Source organism: Macaca mulatta, chromosome X (assembly GCF_049350105.2).
Source record: "Macaca mulatta isolate MMU2019108-1 chromosome X, T2T-MMU8v2.0, whole genome shotgun sequence".
In the NCBI taxonomy this organism is placed as follows: Eukaryota; Metazoa; Chordata; class Mammalia; order Primates; family Cercopithecidae; genus Macaca; species Macaca mulatta.
The window spans coordinates 48,522,904-48,542,024 of record NC_133426.1 but is presented as its reverse complement, the minus strand read 5'-3'; the positions used below and the strand labels follow the sequence as shown (position 1 = coordinate 48,542,024).

At 52.7% G+C, this 19,121-nt stretch overlaps 1 protein-coding gene across 7 annotated transcripts; it reads left to right on the top strand.

The window, feature by feature from the left end:
- Window positions 1-5,391: 5,391 nt before the first annotated feature.
- SLC38A5 (solute carrier family 38 member 5) lies at window positions 5,392-17,467 on the top strand. Of its 7 annotated transcripts, none has more exons than XM_077988688.1 (17): window positions 5,392-5,619; window positions 6,451-6,519; window positions 7,911-7,964; window positions 8,051-8,126; window positions 8,761-8,876; window positions 8,966-9,039; window positions 9,516-9,608; window positions 9,745-9,823; window positions 13,059-13,141; window positions 13,734-13,792; window positions 13,881-14,018; window positions 14,228-14,307; window positions 14,938-15,038; window positions 15,260-15,375; window positions 16,132-16,276; window positions 16,369-16,472; window positions 16,977-17,467. In XM_077988688.1, the coding sequence occupies exons 3-17, from the start codon at window positions 7,912-7,914 to the stop codon at window positions 17,076-17,078; spliced, it is 1,419 nt and encodes a 472-aa protein (XP_077844814.1). In that variant the 5' UTR covers window positions 5,392-5,619; window positions 6,451-6,519; window position 7,911; the 3' UTR covers window positions 17,079-17,467. The 7 variants fall into 7 exon arrangements, with proteins under 7 accessions (XP_077844814.1, XP_028697733.1, XP_077844815.1 ...); XM_028841900.2 differs by having other exon boundaries at window positions 5,612-5,726; XM_077988689.1 differs by lacking the exon at window positions 5,392-5,619 and adding an exon at window positions 5,716-5,980.
- The last annotated feature ends 1,654 nt before the right edge of the window (window positions 17,468-19,121 follow it).

The following is a 19,121-nucleotide window of genomic DNA, read 5'->3' as shown; positions in this document are numbered from 1 at the left end:
ATAAAATGGGGGTAAATGACCTCAAGAGCATATAGAATAGTGGAATGTGGTAAAATTAGGAAGTTACCAGTTTTGAGTACGTTTATATAATTTCATTTTTAACCATGGCTGTTTAGCTTTAGGAGGCTGAGGTGGAAAGGTCGCTCGAGTCCAGGAGTTCAAGACCAGCCTGGGCAATATGATGACATCCTCGTCTCTACAAAAAATAAAAATAGCCAGGGGTGGTGGTGCGCGCGAGTAGTTCCAGTTACTCGGGAGGCTGAGGTGGGAGGATTGCATGGGCCTGGGAGGTCAAGGCTGCAGTGAGCCTTGATTGTGCCACTGCACTCCAGTGTGGGTGACAGAGTGAGACCCTGTCTCAACAAACAAACAAAACCAGTTGCTAAACCAGCTGTTTATTATTTTATTTTATTTTATTTTGAGACAGAGTTTCGCTCTTTTTGCCCAGGCTGGAGTGCAATGGCGCAATCTTGGCTCACCGCAACCTCCGCCTCCCGGGTTCAAGCGATTCTCCTGCCTCAGCCTCCCTAGTAGCTGGGATTACAGACATGTGCCACCACCCCGGCTAATTTTGCATTTTTAGTAGAGATGGGGTTTCTCCATGTTGGTCAGGCTGGTCTTGAACTCCCGACCTCAGGTGATCCACCTGCCTCGGCCTCCCAAAGTGCTGGGATTACAGGCGTGAGCCACTGTGCCCGGCTAAACCAGCTGTTTAACAACCAGTTTGCAAAATTCTTGAAAATTGAACAGTTCCTCCCAACCTGTACAAGTTGGCTCCAACATGTCCTTCCCTTTGTTCGTTCATTTTAATCCTGACAACATGCATATGAGTATTAGCCAGGGGCAGCAGCATGCGCCTTTAGTCCCAGCTACTCCAGAGGCTGAGGTGGGAGGATCCCTGGAGCCCCGGGGGTTTGAATCTAGTCTGGGCAACATAGCAAGAACCCATGTCTCTTTAAAAAATAAAAGGGCTGGACGCAGTGGCTCATGCCTGTAATCCCAGAACTTTGGGAGGGCGAGGCGGGTGGATCACTTGAGGTCAGGAGTTGGAGACCAGCCTGGCCAACATAGTGCAACCATGCTACTAAAAATACAAAAATTAGCTAGGCGTGGTGACGTGTACCTCTAGTCCCAGCTACACAGGAGGCCAAGGTGGGAGGATCGCTTGAACCCCACTCCAGCTTGGGCGACAGAGTAAGACCCTGTCTCAAAAAAAAAAAAAAAAAAAAAAAAAAAGGCTGGATGCTGTGACTCACGCCTGTACTCCTAGCACTTTAGGAGGCCAAGGTGGGAGGATTGCTTGAGGCCAGGCGTTCATGACCAGCCTGGGCAACATAGTGAGACCTCATCTCTACAAGAAATAATTTAAAAATTAGCTGGGCATGGTGGTGTTCATCCATAGTCCCAGTTACTCGAGAGGCTGAGGCAGGAGGATCGCTTGAGCACAGGAATTTGAGGTTACAGTGAGCTGATTGTGCCACTGCACTCCAGCCTGGGCAACAGAGTGAGAGACCCTGTCTCAAGAAAAAAAAAAAAAAAAAAAAGAACGGAATGATTGATTCCTTAGCACACGAACTTCACCAGGCAGGGATTCCTGTTCTGTCATGTTCACTGCTGCCTCCCAGTGCCTGGAACGGGGTGGCGCACAGTTGATGTTCAATAAATGTTGTTTGAATTCATCCTTTTGTTGCTTCATTCCTTCATTTTTTCCCCAGTGGTGTGTCCTGCATTTCTGTGGAACCCTGGATGGAGGCATAGAGACTCTGACAACCAGGGAAGAAGCCAGAGCTTTGTCAGCAGAACTCAAGGGCATTGTGAGACTGTGGGAACATGACTCCCCTGCAGAGGTGAGCGAGTGTGAGAAAGGAAGGGTTCGAGCCACCAGGCCTCCGCTCCACAAGAGAGGAGGGGGTGCCAGGCATTGGGGGCCCATGTTCACCCTGTGGGACGCTTCCCACGTCCTGTTTTCTTGCGCTTACGAAGAGGATGTTTAACTTTTAGCAAAGAAACTTGCTTCCTCCAGCAGGGCCGGGGGTTTGGGGGACAGGAGCCAGGCTCTGAACTCTCCAGGCTCTTCCCGAAGTAGGGTGTCGGCCTGCAGCTCCCACCCGGCACCCCACTGAGTGTAAAGGTGTCCTTCCCTTGGCCTCCTGGAGGGGTCAAGGAAGGGGGAGCTGCCAGGCCAGCTCTTTCCCGGAGGGGGCATCTTAGCAGTGTAAGGGAACAAGGGGGGTGGCCCAGGGGCAGGGGACTAGGACTTTGCTGCCCATGGGGCTGCTTTGAGGAAAGGAAGTGACTGGAAAGAGTTACTCCGTGGGGAGCCTGCATGAAAGGACAGATCGGAATCCCATATGCAGCCGAGCAAGTGGGACTTTGCTTTCACAGAGAAGAAATCATTAATTCCTCCCACAAATATGTATTGAGCAATTACTATGTGTAAAGCATTGTCTTAAGTGCTTTGCCTGTGTTAATTAATTGTCTCAATAGCCCAATGAGTTAGGCATTATTAGGCCCTTGAGGAAGCTGAGACTCAGTGAGGTTTAGGAATTTGCTTGTTTAGCCACACAGCTAATAAGTGGCAGAGCTGAGAAAGCTTTTGCTGTTAACTGCTTCACCGTGTCCCTCCCTCCCCTGGATGCTACCGGGCAGTGAGCTGTTTTAATCAAAGGTCTCCTTAGAACTGACGATAACCCAAAGTGACTTTTAACAGATTTCACGGGACTCCCATGTGTCACACAAGGGTCTGCTTTACTGAACCAACACAAACCTTAAAATGACCCTGAGAAGGAGCCCTACTTTGATGAACTAATAAAGTTTTCTTATCCCTGGCACAGCCTCAAGGCCTGGGTCCTGCTTAAAGACATCTGTTCCTTCTAAAGCAGGTTCCTCTACGCAGCCAGATCACACTTTCCCTTTGTTTTCCCACTGCCATACCGGCTTATGTTGAGCACCTGCTATCTGCAGTGCCCTGAAACTTACGGGAGCTGTGGGGTTCTTAGAGCTGGCTGGAGGCTCATCTCTCCCCTAGAAGAGTTCCTTTGGCAGAAATAAAAGTAATGATACTAATACGACATTAGATAAGTGGCCTTTGTTGAGCACCTGCTGTGTGCCTGGTAGCCCTGTGTTGGTCCATGTTGGAAGGCCAGTGGGGGCAGGCCCTGGGAGGGAAGGGGAGCAATCAGAGCAGGAGGCTGTGGCAGGGAGGTGGCAAATGGATGCAGAGGGGAGGGGGGTTGTCTTTTATTTTTTAAATCCGGGACACTTCAGACTTGAAATATGGATACCTGCATCCCCGCCCCCCACCTTTAGCCACCTGGGTCACAGCCTCTGGTGACAGGTGTCTCTTTCCCTGGCCAGCCGGTAGCACAGATGTGTAATGGCTCTGGGTGGGGGAGGGGTATGAGGGGAGAGAGAAATCAGAGTAGATAGGAAAGGAGACGGAGGCTGGAGGAGGCTGGGCAGAAGTGTGTGTATGTGTGTGTGCACGCGTGTGTGTGAATATGCTAAGTGTATCTCACCTGCCTGTTCTCAGCCACAGCCACATATATGTGAGCTGTGCCTGCGTCTTCCTATGTAACTTGTCTGGTGCTGTGTTCTGTCTACAGTCGCCTGCCCAACTTGTGCTTTTTTTTTTTTTTTTTTTTTGAGATGGAGTCTCACTCTGTCACCTGGGCCGGAGTGCAGTGGCGAGATCTCAGCTCACTGCAACCTCCGACTTCCAGGTTCAAGCAATTCTCTTGCCTCAGCCTCCCGAGTAGCTGGGATTACAGGCGCCCGCCACCACGCCCAGCTAATTTCTTTTTGTATTTTTAGTAGAGACGGTGTTTCGCCACGTTGGCCAGGCTGATCTCGAATTCCTGACCTCGTGATTCACCTGCCTTGGCCTCCCAAAGTGCTGGGATTACAGTCATGAGCCACTGCGCCCGGCCCAACTCATGCTTTTTTTTTTTTTTTTTTTGGCAACCGTGTGCATTGGTACTGTCTGTCCGCACAGTTTATCTATATGTTGTTGTGTGCGTGTGTTGCTTGGGTGTTTGTCTCCTTTGTAATAGTCATGGGTGACGAGTGTGTCATCAGAGTACTTGTCCCTCCTATGTGTGTATCTGTGCGCACGTGTCTTTCTTTGTGTGTCTGCTGCTGTATTTGTGTCTCTCCTTAATGAGTGGCTGCAGGTATGTGTGCCCTCGGGGTGTTTCTTCTGGTGCGGTGGTATGAGTACTATCTGGTTCTCCTGTTTCTTCCTTGTGTAGCTTTCCATGTAGTTTCTGGATTTTTTCTTTGCAACGATAGTAAGCGTACTCTGCATTCCTGTGCTTTGTGTTGGTGTGCTGGTATATGCTTTCCCTGTATGTTTCTTTTCTGACTTGATTTGTGACTAGCTGTGTGTGTACACGGCTGTGTGCAGCCATTTGCTGAAATGCTGTTGTGTGTGTGTGTGTGTGTGTGTGTGTGTGTGTGTGTGTGAGAGAGAGAGAGAGAGAGAGAGAGAGAGAGAGAAAGAGACTACAGCTTTTCTGTTTGTACAAAATTCATGTCAGCCTATGAGTGCTTCTGTCTGTGACTGGAGCTGTATGTGGTTACATGTGGTCATAAGTGCACATTCAAGTTCACATACACAGAGATATGATTTTAGGGCTTGGACCTGGAAGTTTGTCTCCAGGGTCATCTGAACCTGGATTCAGGTTCAGATCCAGGGCCATCTGAAACTGGATCGTGTGTGTGGGAAAGACCCAGGACCCATGAACGATGTCATCAGCTGTGTGTAATCGTCTGTGTGCTCTGTGTGCGGCTGTGAATCTGTGTGTGTGATTTACCTGTTGATTGTCTTTGGCATGGCTGTGGGTCCAGCGGCAATGATGTTCAGGAGTCTAGAGTGTCTGGAAATTGGCATAAGCCAATTTGTGTTAGTCTGTGCTCTCTGTGAGCGGCTCTGAGCCTGTGGGTATTGATAGTTGTAAGACTGTCGTCACTCCGTGTGGCCACGTGTGTGACTGTCCCATGAGCCTGTGCTCTTAATGTGAAGTGGTGAGTCTGTATGTGTTCATGTCTGTCAGTCTTTATTCTCTTGTGTGGCTGTGAGTCTTTGTGCACTTCTGTGAGTGATGGTGAGTTGGCCCCTGTATCTGAGCCCCTTGATGGGGCTGTGATGGGGCCTGTTGTGTAGCTGCGATCCCTGAGTGCACAGGAGTCTCTCTCCTGCTGTGGGGAAGTAAACGCCCCATCCCTTGTCCTCCTCCAACTGCGGGTGGGGTGAGGGCATCTAGGCCAGCTTTGAAGCCCCAGCCAGCTCCTGGCCTTTCCGGGAATTCTGTGTTCCCTGTCGGGGGTGGGCAGGTGGGCAAGGGGCCCAGACAGAGGCCTCTTGTCCACCTGGGCTTCAAGCAGCCCAGTCGAGGTGGGCCCAGACCCCAAGTCCACCCTGCCTGACATCCTGTAGCAGACATGTGCCTTGCCTGGGACAGGCATGCCTGTCATATGCCTGGAGGGGAATGAACAGACGGACTCCCATAGAAGACAGACGGACAGACAGATAGTGGGACTTCTCAGGGCTTGGACAAGCCCCACCCCACGCTTGGGGTGGGGTCCAGGACTACAGTGCCCGCCCAGTTTGCAGGCAGTGTGAGTTCACAGTCCACATTCCCCACCCAGCCACAAATGCCCTCCCTGCCTCCCTCTGGGGGCCTCCAAGATCTAGGGTCCTCTCGTGACTAGGCTGTCTGCCTGAGGTCTGCCTGGAATAGCCTGGCTACTATCCCTGCACCTGTTCTGCTGCTGTCTCCAGGCCTCTCTGCCTGAATCTGCCTCTCTCTGCCTATTTTCTTCTCTGCCTCAACCACTCCCTCTGTCCCTTTGTCTCTCTGAGCTGGTGTGTCTGGTCCTACCCTCTGTTTGGGGAGCTGTCTGGCTCTGTCCCCCACCTCTTTGCCAGTCTGTGTCTCCTGTCTATGACTGAGCCCGACTGCCTGTTGCCTTTCTGCAGGTGTTTCCACGAGCCTATCCCTACCCACCTGTCTGTTTCTGAGTGTGCCTGTGCGTCCCTTTCTCTCTGTCTCTGCCTGTCTACCAAGATCCCCTAGCATCCCCTCCTCCCACCCATCTGTCTTTCTGTTCCTTCTGTGGTCTGTCTGTTCCTGTGCTGTTTCTCATGGCTGCTTTCTTTGTAACTTCGTTTCTCCTACTCTCTGTCTCCTCTCTGCACCTTTTTCTGCCATCCATCCCATCTTGCTGTCCGTCTGCTCTGTGAGTCCATCCCCTCTGTCTGCCTGTCACTCTCTCTAGCTGTGGGTCTACACCCGCAATCTTTCAGGCCATTCCCCGCCCCCACCAACACACAAACAAACCTCTGTCTCCCTCCAAGTGGGTCCAGATAGGGGGCGCCCCTTCTCCACCTCTTCCCCCGCCCAGGGCCAGAAGGAGGGAAACGAAATTAAAATTAACATTTCTTCTCAGAAAAAAAAAAAAAGTACCGCCCAGAGCAGGAGTCTGAGTTGCGGCCACTTCAGGAGCTGAGAGGAGCAGGTAGGTGAGGAGGAAGCGTGGGCTGCGGGGATGGTGTTCCTGGGGGCCTGAGATATGAGTAGGGGTCCTGGGAAGGGGCTTGGGGTTCCTTGGAGACATTTTAGCACTAGTGGAGAATGGAATGGCGTGACTGTGGGGGGGTCCTTTTGGTACCTTGATCCCAGGAAGTGAATTCAGGTGTGGGTGGGAGGCTCCGGAGGGCGCTGGTGGCGGGGGATGGGACTCCTTGAGACCCCTCCGTGTCCCAGGAACAGGATTCAGGACTTGGGAAAAGGATTTCCTGAGCCAGTTTGAGCTCTAATGGGGACCTTGAATGGGGATTTCTGAGATACCTCCTTCCCAAGGAGTAAGCGCGGGAGGGGGCTGGGGTTTCTTCAGAGACGCTCTACCCACAAGACAGGGACTCCAGGCTCGGGTGGGAATTGCAGAGACACCCCCACCCCAGGAAACTCATTAGGCCACAGGAGGGGGTCTTTAATGGTCTCAGAGACTGCTTTTCCTCCGGAGGGGAAATGAGGGCTCGGGCCAGGTTCCTGAGACACCCCACACCCCACACCCAGGAAGTTTCTCAAGTCTGGAAGTGTCTCCAAATTGACTTCTGTCAGAAGACGAGTGTTTAAGACTTGCTAGGGGTTCTGGAAAATACCTCTAGGCCCTAGAATCAGGGTTAAATGGGAGTCCCTGGGTCATTTCTGTCCCTGGGAAGGGGCTCGGTTCGGGGACTTGTCTTTGGCTTCTAGTGAAGATATTCAGAGTCTGCAGCGTCTGGGGCAGGGGTCTCCGAGTCTGTCCCCCACCCTCAGCTCACTCAACAGGTTGCATCAGCTCTGGGCTCGGGCTTGGGGGCCCAGGCGGGAAGGAGGGGGGTGAGGGCATTAGGAGGGGTGGGGCAGCCAGGCCGACACGTGTCCCTGCAAGGAGTGAGCCGCCTGGCCACGCAGTGAGGGTGGAGGGAGGGGGGGGGTGCGGGGGACCGGGGAATGAAAGACACAGATGGCAAGAGAGACAGCGTGAGTCTGGGGTCTGGGAGGAGAGGCTATCCCTTCTCCACGTGGTCGGCTCATCTGCGCTGGGGTCCGGCTGTCTCTGTTGCTTTCTCTCTCTCTCTCCCCAACTATTTCTCTCTCACTGGCTCTTTCTCTGTGTCTCTCTGAGTAACTAACTAACTGTTGGCTTCTCTCCTCTGATTCTTTTTCTTCTCTCTCTCTCATCTCTTTCTCTGTCAGCCTGCCTCCATTTCTGTCCCTGTCTGTTCCTGCTCCCCTGTCTCATCTCTTTCTCCGTCTTTCTGTCGGTCTCTATGGGACTCCCCTCCCCCTTCCTTAGCTCCCCTCACTTTGAAGCACCCTCGTTCTGTCTCTGATCCCCCCACCCCATTTCTCTGCCCACAGGATGGAACTGCAGGATGCAAAGATGAATGGAGCCCTCCCTTCGGATGCTGTGGAGTGAGTCAGGGGTCCAAGGAGGTGGGCTCGGGGATCGGGGGTCAGGGTTACCCTCTTATTGGCCCCTATTTCCCTGCCCTATCCAGCTACAGGCAGGAACGTGAGGGCTTCCTGCCCAGTCGTGGTCCTGCTCCTGGGAGCAAGCCGGTCCAGTTCATGGATGTGAGTGGCCCCACAGGATCTGTCCCGGTGGCACATTCCCCAGCTAATCTCCTCCCGCACTGCTCCCTCTTCCCCACTCCTCCTCCTCCCTGCTGTTCCCCTGCCCAGCTATCTCCCCACCACAGCTACGCACTCCTCGGTCGCTCCCCTCTCCAGATACTCCTCTTCCCCAGATATGCCCTTTCCAGCTCTCTCCCTGGCTTTGCTTCTCCCCACCCACGCTTGGGCCCAGTGGCTGCCCTCCCTATCTGCTCCCCTCCCGACCTGCCTTTCTCCTCCAGCTGTTCTTCCTCCTCCAGCACTCCCCATCCTCAGCCGATCCCCACCCGCAGTGTCTCCCCTCCCCAGCTGTTTTACCTCTGGTGGCTGCTTCACCCTCCCCTGGTCCTCTCCACTTCCAGCTGCTCCCTCCAAAATTTGTCCTTCTAGTTTCCCCCTTCCTAGCTCTCCCCTTCGCAGCTTCTTCCGTCTTCAACTCTTCTTCCCTGCTAGCCTCTTCCCTCCTCCGATGGTCTCTCCTTGGCTTCTCTCCACCCCGCTTGCTTCTTCTTCAGTCTTTCCCTGGCCCTGGCATTAGTCTCCTTACCCGGTGCCCCCTCCCAATGTGTGCCCGGGCTTTGCTCCTTGCATGCAGTTCGAGGGGAAGACATCATTTGGAATGTCAGTGTTCAACCTCAGCAATGCCATCATGGGCAGCGGCATCCTGGGGCTGGCCTATGCCATGGCCCACACAGGAGTCATCTTCTTCCTGTGAGTCCATAGGTGGCCTTCGGGGCCAGGGGTGTTGCAGGGCAGGTGGGAGGCCCGGGACCAGGTCTGAGCTGTGCCACCTGCCGCAGGGCCCTGTTGCTGTGCATTGCGCTTCTGTCGTCCTACTCCATCCACCTCCTGCTGACCTGTGCTGGTATTGTAGGTGAGACCCAGAGCCTGGATCCCAGTCCCCACTCCACCCCTTTGGACCCCAGACTCTGGACCCACATCCAGAGCTCAGCATAGACCTTGAACCCCAAACCTCAGACCCAACTCCCTGAATGCAGACCCCAGATCCCGGACCCAGCACCCCAGAATCCACCTCCAGACCACTACACTCTACCTCTAACCCCCACCCCTCAGTCCCCAGTTCCCCAGCTCCCACCATGGTCTCAGTCTATAGTCTAGCTCCAAGACCCCTACTCTCACCTCCAGCCCTCATCCTTTTCCCTGGCCTCAGATCCCACCTCCCAGACTCTGCCCCCAAACTCAACCCCAACTGCTTAACCCCCACCTTCAGCCTCCGTCAGTCAAAGCCTGTTCCCCCAAGCTCCAACTTCCCAGCTCCCGGGCCCTCTGGCCTGCACCCCTGGCCTGGCCTCTTGGACCTTCAACCCTGTTCCTGCCTTCCCCCGCTAGGCATCCGAGCCTATGAGCAGCTGGGACAGAGGGCATTCGGGCCTGCGGGGAAGGTAGTGGTGGCCGCAGTCATCTGTCTGCACAATGTTGGGGGTGAGGACTCTGGGAGGTGGGGGTCAGCTTGGGGGGAGAGGGCGGAGTGAGGTGGGCTTCCCCAGGCTGGGCTGGGGAAGACAGGGTGGGGGCATGAAGAGAATCTTTCTGCTTACACCTCCCCCACCCGCACCAGCCATGTCCAGTTACCTGTTCATCATCAAATCTGAGCTCCCCCTGGTTATCGGCACCTTCCTGTACATGGACCCCGAGGGGTGAGTGAGCAACACCCCTTGGCTGGCCAGCAGCTCCTTGACTCTGCCTGCGAGGCCCGGTCGGTATCTTCAGCGCTGTTTGTGCAGCTGACTTCCAGGTGTTCCAGTTTGAGACTGCTGGGCAGGTCACTTGGGTCAGCATGATTCCTCTGCGTGACTGTTGCTTTGACCACAGGAGCCCAGTCGACCGTTTGCTGATTTTGTGACTTATTCTGGCTGCTTCTGGCTGGAGGCTGACTCTTTACGTCCGGTTTACTCTGCTGCTGACCATGTGTGTGTGAATGTACATAGCCAATGGACTCAGACTCTGCCTGTGGGTTTGACTCTGTCTGCCGGCCTGGCTGATTCTCTCTTGGGCTGGCTTTGTGATTGACTACAGCTGTGTCCCGTATACTGTGATTCCAACCATATGTGTCTGACCTTCGATCACTGTGACTTCCCCTGTCCAGCTGATTGTTTGAGCTTGATTCTAGGTTCATCTGGCTGAATCTGTCTAGCTGTAAGCGTACGATCGCTGACTCCAGCAGTGTGTCTGTGTGCATGTAGTACGCTGTGGTACCAACTATGTATGACTCACTCTGACTGTATGTGTCGAGCCAACTCCATCTCTGTGTTTGATTTGGTGGCTGTTCTGGTAAATTCTCTCTGGGGTGTGTGTGTGTGTGTGTGTGTGTGTGTGTGTGTGTGATCCCTGACTGTGACTATGTGTCCTCTGTATTATGGTTGCAACCATATATGCTGGACTGTTCTGATTATGCATCTGGCTGCCTGTGTGTGAGTCTGGATCCGCTGTGATGGCTCGGTATGTGTGGGGGGCATGTGCACGATGGGACTCCAGCAGGGCTAGTGTGTATGTACAGGGTGTTGCAGTGCTTGTGCTCCAGCTGCACATGTGGAGCTGCCTCTGTGTGTTTCATGAACAGCTCTGTGTGTCCAGTGGCTAACTCTGCCTCTGGTCCCATGGGCTTTGCATGGTGTGTAGATGTCTCTGGTTTTGTCAGTCTGACTCTGGTCTGTATGACTTTTTTTTTTTTTTTTTTTTTGGATGGAGTCTCACTCTGTCGCTCAGGCTGGAGTGCAGTGGCATGATCTCAGCTCACCATAACCTCTGCCTCCCAGGTTCAAGCGATTCTCCTTCCTCAGCCTCCTGAGTAAGTGGGATTACAGGCATGCACCACCATGCTTGGCTAATTTTTAAATTTTATTTTTTGAGACAAAGTCTTACTCTGTTGCCCAGGCTGGAGTGCAGTGGTGCCATCTCGGCTCACTGCAACCTCCGTCTCCCAGGTTCAAGTGATCCTTCTGCCTCATCCCCCATGCCCGGCTAATTTTTGTATTTTTAGTAGAGATGGGGTTTCACCATGTTGGCCAGGCTGGTCTTGAACTCCTGACCTCAGGTGATCCGCTCGCCTTGGTCTCCCAAAGTGCTGGGATTACTGGCGTGAGCCACCACACATGGCCAGTCTGACAATTTTAACCGAGTGCTTGATTTTTACTCTCTGTGTGTATCATTTTAGATTTTTGGTTTGATTCTGAGAATACTAGATAGCTGACTGTGTGACCAGAGATGTCTCATTATTATAGTTAGCTCCCATTGGTTTATTTCTGTGTAACTGTGTATGAGATAGAAAGAGACCATGTGAATGTCTAGAACACAGGCATTCAATCAAGTTGTTTTGAATGCATGAGCAGTTGTTCAGCTGATTCTGTCTTAACTGACTGTCTTGCCTGGTCACCTTCCTCCAATATCTGTACAGATCCCACCTTTTCTCAGAGCTTGGTTCCAACAGTGTGGCCAGCTGGATGATTTCGTTTCTATTTCAGTCTTTCTTTGACTGTGCGGCCAAGTCAGTCCACAGGCATACTTTTAGGCATCCAACAAACCTTGAGCTGTTCAAACAAGCATGCATGTGTGTTTCTGACTTTTTGATGGACTCTGCATCATGGCTTGTCTACTGGATCATCAGACTGTTGATGGATCATCAGACCTGTCAGACATACCACGATCGTGACTCACTCTCTTTGTGTCTGGCACCTTGTGTTGGACTGATTTTCTCTTTCTTTCTTTCCTTTCTTCCTTCCCTCCCTCCCTCCTTTCCTCTTTCTTTCTTTTCTTTTCTTTCTTTCTTTCTTTCTTTCTTTCTTTCTTTCTTTCTTTCTTTCTTTCTTTCTTTCTTTCTTTCCTTCCTTCCTTCCTTCCTTCCTTCCTTCCTTCCTTCCTTTCTTTCTTTCTTTCTTTCTTTCTTTCTTTCTTTCTTTCTTTCTTTCTTTTTCTTTCTTTCTTTCTTTTTCTTTCTCTCTCTCTCTCTCTCTCCCTCCCCTCCCCTCCCTCCCTCCCTCCCTCCCTCCCTCCCTCCCTCCCTTCCTTCCTTCCTTCCTTCCTTCTTCCTTCCTTCCTTCCTTCTTTCTTTTCTTTCTTTCTTTGCTTCTTTTTTTTTTTTTTTTTTCTTCAGGGTCTTGATCTGTCACCCAGGCTGGAGTGCAATGTCGCAACCTTGGCTCACTGCAACTTCTGCCTTCTGGGTTCAAGTGAATCTCCTGCTTCAGCCTCTTGAGTAGTTGGGATTACAGGCATGTGCCACCATACCCGGCTATTTATTTATTTATTTTGAGATGGAGTCTCACTCTGTCATCAGGCTGGAGTGCAGTGTCACGATCTCAGCTCACTGCAAGCTCCGCCTCCCAGGTTCACGCCATTCTCCTGCCTCAACTTCCTGAGTAGCTGGGACTACACGTGCTCCTCACCATACCCGGCTAATTTTTTTTGTATTTTTAGTAGAGACAGGGTTTCACCATGTTGGCCAGGCTGGTCTCGAACTCCTGACCTCAGGTGTTCCATCTGCCTCAGCCTCCCAAAGTGCTGGGATTACAGGCATGAGCCACTGCACCTGGCCTGGACTGATTTTTACATTGAGTCTGACTGATTTGGGGTGTTTGACCATCTGGTTGTGCATCCACTTGCGAAATCTGATGGCAAGTTTTGTTCAGCTGTGTATGTGTTAGCTGTGTCCCACCAACAGTATCTGACAATCTCATAATCAGCCTGACTATTTTTGTCAACCCTGTTGTGCCGTTTGTCACTGTAACCACCTGAATGACTTCTCATAGCTGAGGCTGTCAGCTTAACTCTCCTGACTTAGGGCAGAAAGCTGCCTGTTCAACTGTCTTCTGTGAGTGTCGGCCTGACAGTTTCCTTTGACTGGCGGCTAGGCACTGTGTCTTCCTGTCTCTCTAGGGACTGGTTCTTGAAGGGAAACCTCCTCATCATCATCGTCAGTGTGTTAATCATCCTGCCCCTGGCCCTCATGAAACACTTGGGTAAGAGGCTCCCTGGGTTGGCCATTGGGTAGTAGGGTTAGACAGAAGAAGCCAGACTGAGAAAACCCCTATTCATTTTCAAGGGCTGCAGAACACCAGGAGAGCTTATTTGATGTGGGCTTGAACAGATTAGCAGGAGTTTGCTATGGAGGGGAGGTTTTTCTGGGTGGAAGTAGAAGCTTATGCAAAGGCAACTGGGGTGGGCAGACCTTGAAGGCCAGACTGGGTGTTTGGAGTTCACTGTACGGGGTTCCATTGATTTTTTTTTTTTTTTGAGACTGAGTCTCGCTCTGTCACCCAGGCTGGAGTGGTGCAATGGCGTGGTCTCGGCTCACTGCAACCTCTGCCTCCCGGGTTCAAGCGATTCTCCTGCCTCAGCCTCCCGAGTAGCTGGGACTACAGGTGCGTGCCACCACACCTGGCTAATTTTTGTATTTTTAGTAGAGATGGGGCTTTGCCATGTTGGCCAGGCTGGTCTCGAACTCCTGACCTCAGGTGATCCACCCGCCTAGGCCTCCCAAAGTGCTGGGATTACAGGTGTGAGCCACCACGCCTGGCTGATTTCTGAGACTCTGTATTTTGCCCCTCTTAGGCTACCTGGGGTACACCAGTGGTCTCTCACTGACCTGCATGCTGTTTTTCCTGGTTTCGGTGAGTCACAGAGAAGCGGGGAGAGAGTTTGGGACATTGGGACATAGCCTCCCCCATGACCTGGCTTCCCCGATGCCCCCATCCTCAGGTCATCTACAAGAAGTTCCAGCTTGGCTGTGCTATAGGCCGCAATGAAACAGCAATGGAGAGTGAAGCTCCCGTGGGACTCCACAACCAAGGGCTCAATAGCAGCTGTGAGGCCCAGATGTTCACAGTTGACTCACAGGTGTGTGTGCAGGCATGTAGGAGATTGCAACACACTCAGGCCCTCTGGTTCTGTCACACGGTGCATCCTGTTCAGAGTGGAGCTGGATATTGAACACTGGGGGCTTCTGTGTGTCTGATATGGAGGGCAATTACAGGGCGGGAGGGGGATGGGAAGAAGGGGATGGACCCCTGTGGGCTCTAATCCCATGTACTCGGGCATTCCCCTAGATGTCCTACACAGTGCCCATTATGGCTTTTGCTTTTGTCTGCCACCCTGAGGTGCTGCCCATCTATACGGAGCTCTGCCGGTGAGTGGGCAGGCAAGTGGGCCTGCATGATGGGCCAGCAAGTGGGGCGGTAACCGGAATGTCTGACGCTCCCTACAGCAGTCCTGGGACTGTCACTTGGTGGAAGCTAGGTTGTGCCATGGGAGGGGTTTGGGGTGGTCAGGAAGTCTTGGGGGATTCAGGCTAGTGACGGTTTGCTGATCGGGGCTTAAGTATTCTCCTATTTTAATATCCAGCACAAATGTGGATGGACAGAGTCAGGAAGCAGAGATCAGATGATCAGATGGAGGGGGTGATATGCATGGCTGGTGGTATGGGGATGGGGAGGTACGGACAGACAGGCGGAGGCAGGGATGATATGATGGGAGATGTGTGGATGATCAGACAGAGGGACAGCATGGATGGTCAGATGGAAGAGGCAGTGGCAGTCAGATGCAGGGGAGAGGGAGATGGTCACATGGGGGGGAGATATGGATGGTCAGAGAGGGGGTTTTGGCTAGTCACAGGGGAGGCAGAGACGGGTGTCCCCATGTGTGCCAGCTGAATGTCAGTCTGGGAGAAGGGGACTCTGGAGGGCGGAGGCTGGCTTTGAGGGACCTGGGGCAAGTCCCAGGGTCTGGGCATGACAGTTCCACGACCTCTACACCTCAGGCCCTCCAAGCTCAGGATGCAGGCCGTGGCCAACGTGTCCATTGGGGCCATGTTCTGCATGTATGGGCTCACGGCGACCTTTGGATACCTCACCTTCTACAGTGAGTGGGGCTGCGGCTAGGGCTGGGGGGAGGGGGAAGGCCTGGGGCGGGAGCCTCTGAGCTCTTTCCTTCTGTGACCACGGACCTGTCAGTTTCCAAACAGAAGGTGTGCCTCACTTATGTGGATTTTGTCACTGTGCATGTATGTATGGGTTTCTGGGGCATTGGTCCTGGTGCTGTCTCCACATCCTGCATCCCGTACCCCCTGTCTCATGGTCCAGGCAACGTGGAGGCAGAGATGCTGCACATGTACAGCCAGAAGGACCCTCTCATCCTCTGTGTGCGCCTGGCCGTGCTGCTCGCGGTGACCCTCACTGTGCCAGTCGTGCTGTTCCCGGTGCGTGGGGCCCATGGCTCAGAGGGACATGGATGGATGGGTATAGGGTGTAGGCATGGATGTGTGGGTCGAGGCTGGAGACAGGAGTGGATGGATGGATGAAGGAGGCAAGGATGGACAGATAGAAAAGGGCAGCATTTTCAGATGGACAGAGATGGCAAAAATCAATAGAAGTGGGAAGGACATAGATAGCAGGAGAGAGAGGGTCAGGGGACAGGGTAGTCAGTCAGAGGGAGGAGGCACAGATGGATGGCTAGAAAGAAGAAGGAGTCAGGAAGGGTCAGTTGGAGGGTAGAAACCAGGATGGACAGAAAAAGGGTGGAGGCTGAAGTGATGGGATGTAGGAGGGTCAAGGCTCCGAGATGGGGAGGCGGAACTAATTAGACAGAGGAGGGAGGTAGAGGTCAGGTGGAGAGAGGCAGGTCACACAGGGTGGAAGGACCGGTGGATGGTCAGACAGAAGGAGAGGCGAAGATGGTCAGCTAGAGGAGGAGGCAAGGATTTCAGACAGTGGGTGCGGGTGCCGATGGGTGTTCAGACAGAAGGAAGAGATGTGGATTGTCAGAGGATGGAGGCAGGAAGCCCATTCAGAACATGGAGACACAGATGATGGGTTAGGCAGGGTGAAGCCATGGATAGTCAGAGGGAGGGGAAATCAGGGATCTCAGACAGAGGGTGGAGCTAAAGACAGATGATCACGTGGAAGGGGGGCAGCACTAGGGTCCTGACTTCTGTCCCACCCTACTCTGGCCACAGATCCGCCGGGCCCTGCAGCAGCTGCTTTTCCCAGGCAAGGCCTTCAGCTGGCCGCGACATGTGGCCATAGCTCTGATCCTGCTTGTTTTGGTCAATGTCCTTGTCATCTGTGTGCCGACCATCCAGGATATCTTTGGAGTTATCGGTCAGTAAACCTCACCCCAGTCCCATATCCCATCTAATGTGGGCCTTGTCCCCAAGTCAGGTTGACTCCTGTCCCTCCTTCTTGTCCTCCAGGGTCCACCTCAGCCCCCAGCCTCATCTTCATCCTCCCCAGCATCTTCTACCTCCGCATTGTACCCTCTGAGGTGGAGCCTTTCTTATCCTGGCCCAAGATCCAGGTAAGCATTCCAGGGCAGAGCTAGGGAGAGAGGGAGCACTCCAAGGAGGGAGTGCTCACTCCAGGATGGTTGGAGGTGAAAGGGACATGCATAGGAGGGGGCTGGGAGAGCATATGAAAGAATGGTCTGGAAGAATGAAGGTGATTGTCTTAGGAAGGGGCAGAGGAGACAGAGCACCAGCAGGGTCCAGGAAGACAGGGAGCACTCAAACAGGGGCTGGCATAGAGGGAGCATTCTCCAGACAGATGGAAGGAGCACTATTGGGAAGAGAGCTGGAAGCACCTTCAAGAAGGAGGATGGAGGAACGTACTCTCTATGGGTCCTGGGAAGGTGGAAGGAGGACTCGCAGAAAGGGGCTGGCTGTAAGGAAGGAGAGGGCACACAGAGGAGGGTCAGGAATGGATGAAGCACTCTCTGAAGGAGGTGGAAGACTTGAGGAATATTCTCAGAAGGCAATTGGGTGAGGAGTCCCAACCAGCCCCATCTTGTCTCTCTGGCCCGCAGGCCCTGTGCTTTGGAGTCCTGGGAGTCCTCTTCATGGCCGTCAGTCTAGGCTTTATGTTTGCCAACTGGGCCACAGGCCAGAGCCGCCTGTCTGGACACTGATCAGGCCCTGCTGGCCCAGGTCCCTGTGCGAATGCACATGGAGGGGTCGGGGCCGCTCCCTAGGGTCCCTCCTGCCCAGCATGTGGAGGCGGCTGGTTCCCATGAACGTGGTTGTCAGAGGCGGGGGACAGCAGAGGCTGCAGACTGGCCCACTTCCCTCCTCCCCAGGGATGCCAAACTTGGATCATGGCCCTAATCCCATCCCCAACCCCATGGGAGGAGGAGGAGGAGGAGGAGGAGGAGAAGGAGGAGAAGGTGGCGGAGGAGGAGGAGGGCAGGTCCTGGCGGAGCCTTTGCCCAGCCCAGTCCTCTCTGCCTCCTCCTGGCTGAAGCTGTTTGTCAGGATTACCCTCGGGCTAAAGAGGAAAAATAAAGATGTTGAGCTACCACTCTGGACTCAGCCTTCTGATCTTTCTCTGAGTCTTGCTGGGGGAGCCTGCCGGAGTCCAGGCTGGAGCAAACTGAAGCCCTACGAGTGGGACTGTGCCTGCTCATGCGTTCACTCACTTCACTCTTTCAGTAACTTGCTACTCAACTTAATATTTCACTCACTTGGCCAGGAGCAGTGACTCACACCTGTAATTCCAGCACTTTGGGAGGTTGAGGCCGGTGGATCACCTGAAATCACGAGTTTGAGATCAGCCTGGCCACCATGGCAAACCCCATCTCTACTAAAAAATGCTAAAATTAACTGGTTGTGGTGGCGCATGCTGTAGTCCCAGCTACTTGGGAGGCTGAGACAGGAGAATCACTTGAACTCGGGAGGCGAAGGTTGCAGTGAGCTGAGATCGTGTCACTGTACTCCAGCCTAGGCAACAGAGTGAGACTGCATCTCACACACACAAAAGAAGACTTCACACATTCACTCAGTAAATATCTACTGAAAGCCTACTGGGTGCCAGGCACTATTGTAGGTGCTGGGGATATAGCAGTGAACCAAGCAGACAGTAGTGCCCTGGAGTTGATGTTCTGACACATGAGTGGGCAAATCCATCCTGCTGCCTATTTTGGTATGGCCCTTGAACTAAGACTGGCTTTCATATTTCTAAATGATTGAAAAAAGGTGGACCCAGCACAGTGGCTCATGCCTGTGCAGTACTTTGGGAGGTTGAGGCAGGAGGATCATTTGAGACCAGCCTGGGCAACACAGCAAGACCCCATCTCTACAAAAAATATTAAAAGAAATAGCCGGGTGTGGTAGTGCACGCCTACAGTCCCAGCTACTTGGGAGACTGAGGTGGGAGGATCTCTTGAGCCCGGGAGATTGAGGTTGAGGCTGTAGTGAGCCATGATCACACCACTGCACTCTAGCCTGAGTGATAGAGTGAGACCCTGTCTCAAAAAGAAAAGGGGCTGGGTGTGGTGGCTCATGCCTGTAATCCTAGCACTTTGGGAGGCCGAGGCAGGTAGATCACCTGAGGTCAGGAGTTCTAGACCGGCCTGGCCAACATGGTGAAACCCCGTTTCTGTTAAAACTACAAAAATCAGCCAGGCATGGTGGTACGTGCCTGTAATCTCAGCTACTCAGGAGGCTGAGGCAGGAGAATCGCTTGAGCTCAGGAATCAGAGTTTGCAGTGAGCCGAGATCTCACCACTGCACTCCAATCTGTCTCAAAAAAAGAAAAGAAAATGAAAAAATATTATTAAAAGAAATAATATTCTGTGACACTTGGAAATTATATGAAATTCAAATTTCAGTGTCTAAATAATTTACATATCAATTTCAGTGTCTGTAAATTATTTACATATCATTTACAGTGTCTTTTTCATTTACATATTGTTTGTGGCTTTCTCGTGCAGAGCTGAGGATTTGCAACAGAGACCATATGGCCTGCAAAGCCTGAGCTATTGACTCTCTGGTCCTTTTCAGAAAATGTTAGCTGACCTCTGACCTAACAAAGAGAAGAAAAGAGAAATAATTCCTCATAAAGATGAGTGCAATGAAGAAAATAAGCGATGTGAGAGTGGTGTGGGGAGGTGATGGGTGAGGAGGCGTTCAGTGAGACCTTGCTGAAGAGGGGACAATGAGTTTGGTCCTAGGTT